At 37.1% G+C, this 12,889-nt stretch overlaps 1 protein-coding gene across 1 annotated transcript; it reads right to left on the reverse strand.

Annotated features, from left to right (window-relative positions):
* Positions 1-569: 569 nt before the first annotated feature.
* Positions 570-5,193, reverse strand: map1lc3c (microtubule-associated protein 1 light chain 3 gamma). Its single transcript, XM_079671375.1, has 4 exons — positions 5,029-5,193; positions 4,883-4,938; positions 4,687-4,793; positions 570-905 (listed from the first exon to the last, which is right to left on the reverse strand). The coding sequence occupies exons 1-4, from the start codon at positions 5,087-5,089 to the stop codon at positions 743-745; spliced, it is 387 nt and encodes a 128-aa protein (XP_079527501.1). The 5' UTR covers positions 5,090-5,193; the 3' UTR covers positions 570-742.
* Positions 5,194-12,889: the final 7,696 nt, after the last annotated feature.

A 12,889-nucleotide genomic window follows, 5' to 3' on the forward strand; every position in this document is an offset into this window, starting at 1 on the left:
CCATCTAGCGTCTGGACATTTAAATGCATTTATTGGATGTTTACTTTAAAAGTACAGAAACTGACTTATGAACCTTCTGCACAAATATTCAATTTGAGAGCCTCACTTATGTCCCACAATGCACTGCAGGAGTCAGTAGTTTAGATAAGTGAGGAGGAAAGGAAAGAGTCAGACGCAAAACAGCTGACTGTCAAATTTGAGGTACTTTTTAAGCATTACAACTTTAAACGTTTTACGCTAGCTCATTTTAGGAGGTACATATTGTACCTTTCACTATTTGACAGCTTTAATTACGTTCAGATAATTTTCTGTCTCTTCCCATCCAGAGAAAAACATTGAGATGTATTAAGTTTTAATATTTGTGATATAAAAGTGTAGTTTATAAACACTTTTAAAACACTTATACAGACACTTCCAAATGGTGCCTTTCCTGAAAAAGTGTTTACAAATCTGTTACTCAAGCTGCAGCAGCGTATAATATACAAGTAATACTTTTAATAATTGAGTTTCAAGAGGGGCTTTGAATCTAATGAAGTCATATTTGATCAAGCAGGACCACCACACTGCAGTCATTCTTTACATAAGATTTATTGGATCCACATACTTTAATTAAAATCCCAAAACAGTAACAAATATTACAATAAATACAACATGTTGTTTTCTATTTACAGCAGATACGGAGGCCAGCAGCAGCAGCTGCCATTTAATACTGAATAAAATGTAAGGCTAGGAGCTCTGTGTGTCAGTGTCCGAACATCTCCTGTGAGGCGTAGGTCATGTAGAGGAAGCCGTCCTCGTCCTGGTGTTCTTTGTAAACCTGAGCCATGGTGAGGGACATGGAGGCCAGACCGCTGTTACTGATGAGCAGGTAGAAGGCCTGAGTGGGCAGCAGCGCCATGCGGTTCCTGAGGGACAGAGAGGAGACATTAATGAGGGACAGGGGACCAGAGATGGCAACAGTACACACATCCTTTACTCAAGTTGAAGTACAGATACTCGTGTTCAAAAATACTCTGGTAAAAGTACTGACTAAACTTCTTTACTCAAGTCAAAGTAAAGAGGCTTTGAAATGTACTTCAGTAAAAAGTACCCATAACTAGCAGCTGTTTTAAAGAGTACCTGACCTCCCTTTATATTAATAGAACAATAATGTCATTGTTAGCTAATGAATGTTTCCATGCTGAACAACGGCAACATGACAACGTTTTCATTGGTCCCTCTTCTTTAGAGAAGACCAGGAAATGATGGATACACGGATCGTGTTCAAATCAATAGGCACGCAATGACTCTAAATAATAATGATCACGCCACCAAACACACATTCAAACTAAAGGAACCAGATGGTTTGGAAAATGTAGAAAGTACAGGTATTTGGGTTCAAAATGTAAGAAGTAAAAGTAAAAAGTCGTCGGTAAAATAAGTAGTGGAGTAAAGTACTGATACCAGAACAATGTACTCAAGTACTTTAACGAAGTATTTGTACTCCACTACTTCCCACCTCTGCAGAGGACAGAGAGAAGACTTTAATGAGGGACAAACAGCACACGGTTAGCCGCAGCGCTAATGTGAAGCTGCCATTGTTTTATCACCAGCATCTCTGAGAACATTCCAGTGTTAAAGTCTGAGTATTTTAAGTATGCGTTTGGGAACTCAAGTGCTTTGCACAAGGAAAAAAGGTGCTGCGCCACAGCAATAAGAAAATAAGAAAAACATTGTAGACACACAAGAAACAGCTCAAGAAACACTATTTTTGTTAAGTTAAGTCTTGGGGAAAAAATTGATAAAGAGGTTGAGATTACACTCAATTGAGCAAAAATAAAAAGCTTATGAGAGATTATCCCACCAGCAAAGAAATCACTATGTAAATATTCACATGTTTTATTTTTTCGATCTCAGGGCTGACCAGATTCCAGTCTTCATTCTGAGCATTTGTGTATTTTACTTTGTGTGAAATTGCACTGCACCACAGCTCATAGTGTAGTGTTATATATAAACACGCCACTAAAGTGTAGTCTGTAATGATTGAAAAACTTGAGTCACAAGTTCTTCAACAATGCATTACGATAATAAAACTAACTTAAAATCAATAAAATAGTGTAAACTCAGGCATTCAGTAGTCTTATGGCCTGTGGATGAGCTGTGATGCCTCTCAATGGATCAAGACGATCTTACCCAAGGCTGCAGACGTCAGCCCGGACCAAATGCCTCTTAAATCTGAGCACTTTAGGCATTTGGGTTCACATTGGAAAACTAAAACGCGTCGCACAAACACAATGCATCAAAGTAGAAATAAAAAAAACTAACAAAAGACAAAGTGATAAGAGTTTGGAAAAGAAACCTCCTGTTAGATTTATCCCAATTAATCCAAATAGTCATTTTAAAAATGTTGATTAACCCGGCACAGCATTAACAAATGTTTCCCCTCCCTTAATCCAACATTCTTATGTCGTACAAACAATAATCCCAGATTAAATGGCGTCTTTAAAATGACAGATTTAACATTAAATGAAGTATACACAAGTGACTTCAATCCTTTATAAAATATACTTAATCTTTCTCCTTCATAGAAAGACACTATTGTATTATTACAAAATGAACACTGAGTGGTTGAATTGTCGAATCCAGCAGAGACAACCAGTCGCTAAACTGAGATTAAAAAGGAAACTTCGGAAACTATTCTGCAGCAGATTAGTGTGGACACCAACTCTGTAACAGACCTCCTTTAAAATTTACTTTTAAAACTATAGTTTATTTAAGATGTTGTTTGAAACTAAGCAGCATTTTCTAGTGTAAAATGACTATCCAGTGTACTATGAGCATGTAATATTGATTTGGGATAGTGTTGCGTGAGGAGCATGTTCATGCGTCATGCTTTTTAAAAACGTGCTTTTTGCAGTTTCGTCATATTCCATGATAGAAGCTGTAACTGATCACGGAGCAGTCAGGAGATTAACACGCAGAAGAAGATAAAGTGCTGATTTTCTGCTGTGTAACTGTGACAAACACAAAATCAGGAACCAAAAAAAGTGAAGGGGTTATTGCTTAAGAGCAGAATAACAACAGTTTGTATTCGTTGTAAAAATATGTTGCGTTACATTTGATTATGTTATTATTTTCATGTAACTAAGTATTTGTAAACTGTGACTGACGGGCCAATTTGTTCCAACAGTTTAGAAAGATTGAGTAAAGTCTACATGTTTCATTTTCTAATAATTGCCATGAGTGAAATCAACTAATAAATATTCTCAACATTTATCTAAATTATTACAAATAATCTTCACAGATAAGGAGAATCACTGATTATAATCTATCAACATTATTTATTTTTTAAAGAAGCAATCTTTGAGTAATAACTACATGGAAAAAATATAAATTAAAAAAATAAGCCATCGACCCATGAAGATATGTAGCCTCCATCTCATTGCAGAAGCTACAGCGCTGCCATGCTACAATGCAGTTTATCCAGACTTAGAAAAGGAGGGACAGGTTAAGAAAGGTTAAGTAATGTCACTGCGGTTCTTAGCAAGACAAAATAAAACCCTTTTACTTACACTAACATCAAACTATTGGCAGAACAAAAGACAAACATCTGACTGCTTCTAATCAAACTATCTTTAGAGAAACAGATTTTTTTTTTTTTTTTTTTTAAATGTATTCAAGAGATGTGTCCTTACATTCAAATATGTTATTTCATTGATTCAAAATCAACATTTATTAACAAGCTGCATGAATCCAAGTTTAATTATTACGCTAAAAGCAGCAGAGACGAGCGTGTGACCGACCATTTATTTTAAATCTCATTAAAAAAAAGGAGAAAATCGGAAGTGACCATGTCAAACAGTCAGATGTTTTGTAACAAACATCCTCGAGACACTTTACATAAAAGCAGACGTCTGCACTGTAATCCATTAATATTATAGATCACCCTTTTAAAATGAGTATTGTTTAATATGTTGATTACATTTTAAAGAATAGTTGAGGACTCTTAAGTGTGCATTAGGACTCAGTATTAGAAGAGGAACAACAGTGTGTAGTAAACAGGGACTCTCTGCTGTGTAATCATGACTAACAGCATCTCAGGAACTCCGGACTCAGAGTGACGTTTGTTTTTCTGTAGATTAACATTTAGAGAAGATACACCCTAACCCACATCTCCTTACTAAACAAATATATATTTAAATCTCTTCTCCAGCTTCACACAGTACCACTTGTCAATGTAAAAGAGCAGCCTTGAATTAAAGTAAAGACAACTTAAAAAGAAAAAACAAAATGAGACTTTCCTCTTAAGTAGATTAAATACATTTTCCACAAACAATATTCCATAGTTTTAGAGCTTAAACAATTGGGCGGATTTTCAATGAGAAAGATTTCCAGTCCCCAATTGTATAAACTCAAAACCCTTTAAGTTTTGGAGGGTTGGTTTACAAAAAGGCGCTTTAACTGGTTACTACCTTACAAATAAACCAGGAAATCATCAGCACATTAATCGATAAGATAAATCCCATATCCATCAATCCATTTAAACTGGAATAATAAATATTAAAACCTGGTTAATCACCTGGTTTAATGGCTGCAAATAGTCAGATTCCCAATGTTTAACATCTTTGCAAACAGATCAATGACGCCCTTTCGAAAGTAGGTACGTGTTCAAACCGTATAGACTTTTGAAAAACAGCGAGATTGTACCTGATGATGGTGACAAACTGAGTCATGGTGAGTTCATGCGGCACCAGGAACTTGGTTTTATCCAGAGGAGGCAGATACTTCTCCCTCTCATAGCACTCAATGATCACCTGCAAACACCAGGCGAACCGGTGAGTACACAGACATGTAGAAAACACATTTAATGCTTAAAATGGAGGCATTTCTGCTGCAAACTTACCGGGATTTTGTTGGGGAATTTCGACCTGATCGCCGCCACTTCTTGTTTCCTTGTAGCTGCAAGAAAACACAAATCACCAGAGTTTTTAAAAGAGTTGTTTTTAAAGAAGTGGTCTTACTTTTTTTGTCATGTTTTGAGACATTTACCGAAGCTCTTCCTCAGTTTGAAGGGCTTGCTCTGCACCTGGGTCTTGTCAAACGGAGGCATGCTGTGTGTGTTAGTGTTAGTGTGAGTGAGTGAGTGAGTGAGTGAGAGTGAGTGAGTGAGTGAGTGTGACTGTGTGTGGTGCAGGAAAGGAGAGGAATATGGTTAACATGAGGCTTGCAGAGAGCAGGAGTTAAATAGCGGGGACAGGCGGCTGTGGCGCATCAGCTGATTGGCGCATGGCCGCAGAGCATCGTGAATAATCTGAAGTCAGGTTAGATCCGCAGCTCTCTGTCAGACCCTGAGGTGAAGTACAAATACTAAGACCACAAATACTTTATTAGAGTTAGAAAAGCTGAATTGAACATGTTAGGCTACTGGATGAAAGTACACAAATATTAACAGAGGTGGAAGAAGTACTGAGCTGTATTATCTTTTACATAGATCATATTGTTGATTATATGTTGAATTATTGATCTGAATCTACAATAATAGCACCTCAGAATTGTATTTGAGTAAATGTTTCTCATTGATTACGCAGCAAAGGTGGGAGAAGTACTCAGATTATTAAGTAAAAGTAGAAGTACCATAGTGTATAATACTCTGTTACAAGTAAAAGTCCTGCATTCAAAATGTTACTCAAGTAACAGTACAAAAGTATTGGCATAAAATATATAAAGGAATCAGTGCTCTATTGATTGTTTCATAAACACAAGCTGAGAAATAGCTTACTTCTTTCACCACTGCTCCAAAGTATATTACAACCCAGAACAGCAGCAAAGGTGGAAGATGTACTCTGATCTTGTACTTGAGTAAAAGTAGAAGTACTCAGAGTGTAGGAATACTCTGTACAGTAAAAGTCTTGCATTCAAAATGTAACTCAAGTAAAAGTAGAAAAGTATTATCATCAAAATATAGTGAAAGTAGCAACTCATTGTGCAGATTGGTCCATTTCAGAATAATATATATGATATGTTTTATAATGATTGATCATTAAAGTGTTATCAGAGCTGGTAAATGTGCAGCTGTTTGAATTACTTTGTATACTGCAGGTTAGCTTGTGAATTTACTCCAGGTGGAACTAAAGTCTGATTTATTATTTAAGATAATATGTTCAATTTTCAAAATGAATATTAATAAAGACAAGTTAAAGTCTAACGTGGCCAGAAATTGTGTTTGTTCAGATTTAATTAAGACTCCATGACTTAAAAGGAGTAAACAAATATTTTATTTTGTTTTATTTCATTTTATTTAAACACTGAGACTATAAATGAGTTATTAAATAAATGCTAAAAACTCAATTTGTAATGAGAAACAACAAGATTTGCTTCACACATACTAGTGTGGTGATGCCCACGCTCTTCTTTAATTCAATAGTTTTCTTGTCACTCATCTGATCAGCCAATGGTGTGACAGTATTTACAGTAGTGGGAGGGACTAAACTGGGTTGATGTCACCGCACAGGTGTGTCAAGAGATGTTACATTAGCCAAAGAGATACCGGTATTAAAACGGCTGTGCCTTCAAAATAAAAGTCTTCGTCGAATTATAGTGAGTAAAACGAGTTCTCGTAACTATTTTTAAATGGATCATCCAAAAAATACATATATATTAAAAAATATGATAACCAATGTAATTATTAATAATAGATTCATAGTAAAACAAAAAAGAATGGACTAAATAAAACCCTTTAAAATTATTATATTTTGTAAGATGCGTTATCTAACTATTTTCAATGTCAAGTTGAGTGTATGTGTGACATTTGGTAATTAATAAATAATTGATCTGCTATTGTCATTTCATCCTACTGTTGTGTCATGTTTTTGTATCTCTTGACTCTACTGAAAAATATCATAATTCACTAGTAAATACACAAAAAATACTACATATTTCCTATTTAATCATTATTTTTACTTTGGTGTTTGGTATTGTTGTTATTATTATTATTATTATTATTATTATTATTATTATTATTATTATTATTTGTATTTGTATTATTGTTATCATATGCATCATATGGGACATTTGGGACATTTCCACACCACTGTTGGAAATTGCCAAATGTGTCCCCACCACTCCAGGACTGTTCACACTTTTTGGGTGTACCTCTGGTGCGATTTGGACCTGCAACACTTTTTAATATGAGTAATAACTTAATAGAGAATAAGAAAGTGTTTCTCCCGTGCATTGTTGCAGTAGTGTTTTTTTATATCTGAGAAAAGTGTCCCTACCATTTTTCTCAAAAAGGGACGTCCTAATTGTTATGGACTGTATTCATTTTGAGTTGTCTCAAAGATTAAGCCATGCAAGTCTAAGTACACACGGCCGGTACAGCGAAACTGCGAATGGCTCATTAAATCTGTGCAACAACGTTTATTTTATTTTGAAATCGTACACCAGAAGTGTGCGTCTGTATTATTTCCGGTACCTCGCAGTCGTCGCATCATCTGACAGCTGCTTCAGACAGGAGTTGTATTGCAGAAACAGGACCGTTTTTAATGGACCGTATTTCCCTCCGGAGGATATTTTACCGACTCAGGTGAGAGTACCGGACCCGAAGCAGATGCAGCATCAGCCCGGTCCGGCCATGGACGAGCAGGCGGGCCCCTTCTTCAATAACAACAACAACAACTCGGGCTTTCCTGGGAATATTAAAGCTCCGCAGACTGTGGACGCGGGGGGCGGAGAAGCGGCCAGATCTCAGTACAACATCCCGGGGATCTTACACTTCCTCCAGCATGAGTGGGCCCGCTACGAGGTGGACAGGGCGCACTGGGACGTGGAGAGGGCCGAGCTGCAGGTAAGCAGTCCTGGAGGTTTCCATTGTCGGACACTGTTTGGTTTGCTACGTTGCGCTGAACAACGTTGAACGAATGTCCGTTTTAAGGGTTTCATTGCTTATTTGCGACTAAATATTCAAGGTAAAGTAACATTTAGAACTTGGGTTGAGTGAGAAAGATCTAATCTTTAATTCGGCATTATTTTTATCCAGATACCAACACATTTTGGTTATAACATTTGGACTTTTATGGATGCTTGAAGCTCTGTTCTGTGGTGTTGAATTCAGAGAACGTTGCGTTGAACCACGATGAAAATATTGGCGTTTTAAGGGTTTCATTGCTTATTTGCAACTAAATATTCAAGATAAAGTAACATTTAGAACTTGGGTTAAGTGAGAAACATCTAATCTTTAATTCGGCATTGTTTTTATCCACATACCAACACATTTTATTTATACTATTTGCACTTTTAGGGAGGCTTGACGCTCTGTTCTGTGGTGTTGAATCCTGAGAACGTGACCAAACATGTGTGTTTTAACTGTTGTATTGCTCATTTACGACTAAATATTCATGGTAAAGTAATATATGTAACCTGGGTTGAGTGAAGAATATCTATTCTTCAATTCGGCATTGTTTTTAGCGAGATACCAACACATTTTGGTTATAACATTTGCACTTTTAGTGATGCTAGACGGTCTGTTCTGTGGTGTCGAATTCTGAGAACGTTTCGTTGAACCATGTTGGAGAAATTAGTCTTTTAACGGTTTAATTGATTATTTGGGAATAAATATTAACGTAAAAGTAAATTGTATAACGTAGGTAGAGTGAGTAAGATCTATTCTTTAATTCGGCATTATTTGTATTCAGATTCCCACACATTTCCTTACAGTATTTTCACTTTTAGGGATGCTTGACGCTCTGTTCTGTGGTGATGAAAAGCAGCCTCAGTCACTGAAAGTTCCATTGTCGGACAGTGTTTGGTTTGCCATGTCGCTTTGAATTATGTTGCGTTGAACCACATTGAACAAATTGGTGTTTTAACGGTTTCATTGCTTATTGGGCAATGCATATTCATGGTAAAGTAACATGTATAGCTTAATTTGAGTAAGAAATATCTATTATTTAATTCGGCATTATTGCAATCCAGATACCAACACATTTTATTTATAATATTTGCACTTTTAGTGATGCTTGACGCTCTGGTATTTAGTGTACGTTGCTCTGCAAACGGAATGACGCACATACTCTCTAACATGTAAAGTTTTCTGTTATACCAGCTGCTTTGTTGATCAATTTAATACCGAATAAAAGTGCAAGCCCAAATGCATCTAACAGGGGTATTTAGTGTTGTACCTGAGGTGTTTGTGGGTCAATGTCAAGCAAGACGACATATACTTGCGTAATATTGAAATGGATGTTTCCAATGATGTCTACTCCACTGCGCTGCCTGATACAAATGTAAGCTGTGGTGGAGATTTAAATACGTTTCTGTTGTTAAAGTATCGATTGTGAGTAGTCACATCACAATCTAATTACATACTTGTATATTTAATATAAATGAGCCAACCTACGTAGTTTGACGTATGTTAGACAGTCACCTGTGCAGCGCTTTGTGTGAGATCCATTATCGGACATGCAGCTAGTGCCTGACATTATTCTGGTGTTTTCCCAGAATACCATTATTTTCTTTCATAATTATCTCTTTACTAACACATAACAATCACTACCACGCAGATCCGGGACCCTGACAGGAGATTGTGCCCCCAAATATCAGACTGCGTGTGGTTCTTAATATTGTCCGATAATGGACGCATATGTGTTGCATTTTCATATAGTTCGTGATGTAGTTGAGTCACTACACGTTGGCGTTTTTGTGTATCAACTTAATAATAGGAGCTAACCTGAGGGGGTCTACTGAAAGGCTCCAGTGTTTCCTCTGCATGCCAGGCAGTCTGATTCACCCCCTGTAAACTGTTTATCATCCTCATGAGTAATATAACCTAATGTACCTACTATATTTATTTTTAAAGGATGTCCTGTAGCTATGGTAATAAAGCAGACCTAACAAACTGCAATGGATCATTTGTACCTGTCAGGATATCTTGCTTATAACACATCTGAATTATCTGGCAACAAAACATGATGTGATATTGATAATATTGTACAGTTGTGCACACAGCACAAGGTACTTTATTAATTAGCCTTTTCATTGACCAGATACCTGATGTAGAGGGAAATGGAGCCAGTCTGTATTTTAGTCTGACACCTGAATTATTATCTTATTCCGTCTTATCTAGCAGCTGTGAACAACATAGACTCAGTCAAATCCATGTATAAAAACCTAGAATATACTGCTTTAACTTCATTATCATTCTATTTTTGATGCCGCTGCAACATTTTCTGCAATATCTGATATTCCTAAAAACTGATATGGTACAGGCTGACACATGTGATGCAATGAACCCGCCGGATGGTTGTTATTGTTATTATGTTAAGTGAGTAGGAGCCTTTATCTTCCGTGCACTGATGACCAAATGTAGCTTCACTGTGTATTTGAGCTCAGTCTAACAAGAGGAGTGCTCTCTGTTATATTACATAAGTAAGGGCATCCATATGGGGAAGCACGCTGAGTTAATGATGATAAAGTGGCTCTGCGGGGCATTTGTGCTCCGTTTACCTCCACTTAAACCTCCATGCCTCTCTCAGCAGCTCCTGTGTCTCCTGGCTGTTTGATGGCTTTTGTGTTAAAGGAAATTGAAGGGTTTGGCTCCACAGAGCAGAGACTGTGTGAAAGCTCCACTCTACAGCCCCGGTTGATTTTTAATTTTCCTTCCCACTGAGCCGGGAGCCGATCAGAGCGTGACGGAAACAAATTTCATCTGTAAATCCATTTGTTCTGCTGCCGTGTTGTTTGAATGAATGTTCTGCTGCAGAGCGACTGCGTGTCATTAGAGACGGAGAGACGGAGAGTGTCACTTCCTCCTCGGAGTAAACCCTCTGCAGGGAAAAGGAAGAGGAAACGGAGGAAGCTGGCACTCAGGACGGATTACCCAGAGTTCATTATCCGAAAACAAAGAAAGGGTCTTGTGTCAACGAGGTTTCCTGGAGAGAGGGAGGAGGTTCAGTCTGATTCAATCATAACGACTCTCAGATCCAGTTTGTTCAGGACTGGACTGCTAGAGTTTACAGTTTAGAGATGAAAGCAGACTGTGAGGTGTTTCCAGATGTATCACGTTCACATGTTCAAGTTGTTCCTGTACGATAAGTGCATTGAAATCACAACAGGTGACGATTCATCTAACCTTTTTTGCTTTTAAAAGGTTTTTAAAAAATTGCAAATATACTTTTTTCGACCTAAATGCAAAACGGAAACATTGATTTTTAGTATGCGTCCATTTAATTGAGTTGTTTTAAATATTTGTATTGAGGAGAAGCATACAAGTGTAAGCATTACAGAATGTTTTGGGGTGGTAATCATGCTTCCTTTTTCAACATAGAAGACAAACAGAACAGCTAACACGAAATAATAAAGAATAAACATAGCATGACAGGAATACTTAATGACATACATAGTCATAGTGGGAAAGAACATACAAAATAGTATATATAATACAAATAAATAAATACACTTAAAGGGTGCAAAAGAGCCCATACTAGTATGCATCCATTTAATTATAATAATTGAATAATTATTCACATATTTACCAAGTAACACATTTTATAGTCGGAAAATAACTAATTACATTCTGAAATAACTCAAAGTAACATATTACTGGCCTATAGATGCTAAATACAGTGTAATAAAAATAACATATTTATTGATCCCGAAATGGGTGATTGAATTCAGAATTACATTGTAATATTAATTTCTTCGTCTAGATTTCCTTCTCGAAACAAATCACTTTTTCACAACGACATTGAATTAGCAAGTAAAGATGTTGTCTTGTCTCAGGACAGACGACCTCCTCTCCAAATAACCATCTTTATGGACGTTACCGTCGGTCAATTACACCCAAAACAAAAAGCAGTTTTCTTCTTGGGGGGCTTTGAGGTGAAGTCATGCATGAGCTTTGTGAGCGGGTTACACACAGGATGTCATCCGCTCAGCTTCCTTCCTCTCCGGACTGCTATAAATACACGACGGCTGGCCTACACACACACACACACACACACACACACACACATACACATACACATACACATACACATACATACACACACACACATACACACACACATACACATACACATACACACACACACCCCAACCTGACAAATAAAGAAAAAATACCCCTGTCACAAATCAATATTTTAAAAACATATTTTAATACCAAAAGAAGAAGTGCAGAATGATCGGTTTCAGAATAATATTTTAGTGGATTTGATTGGCCATTTTCAAGTACTTTTATTCTGTCAGGTATTAGATGATTTATATCTTTAGTTATAAAACGGACAAGTCAAATCAAGCAATCTGATGTTTCTTAGCTGTGATATAATGAGCGTATATCACGGGTAGAATTGTAGTTACTTTTCACAAGTCTAACTAACTAACTAACAAAGCTTAAGATGAAAACATTTAAGGTTAACTTCGACCTCCGGGGGGGTCTTACTATGGAGGAGTGGATTGAGCAGTGCCTATCTCAAGAAAGCACCTAACGACGATATGCAGAGCCACTTGAAGAGCAGGTAGACCAACTGGAAAAGTACCACCATTCAAAAGCTTTCTGATGAAGGTCTTGAAACAAAGCAGAGAAATTATGACCGTTAGTTGCCATAGTTGCGAAAGCTCTCTCCAGAGCTGCTGGAAGCCCAATCTCGGGGACCGGAGAAAGTGGAGCAATACTCTCGCCACGCCAAGCAACAGCCTAGAACAACCTCAACCTATAAGTGACCACGTAAGCCATGCTACTGATGCTGGACAGCTTTTCAGTGGGTGCACAATAAACAGCAACATACACATTAATGTAGGCCTAAATAAATAGCCAAATAATGGATCAATGCTCTCTGTCTAATATGTTCGCTAGCTGTTAGTGTTGTTGCATAGCAACCACCTTGCACTATTTTATTTTGAACATCATTATTTA

Source organism: Notothenia rossii (assembly GCF_949606895.1).
Source record: "Notothenia rossii genome assembly, chromosome: 1".
Taxonomy (NCBI): domain Eukaryota; kingdom Metazoa; phylum Chordata; class Actinopteri; order Perciformes; family Nototheniidae; genus Notothenia; species Notothenia rossii.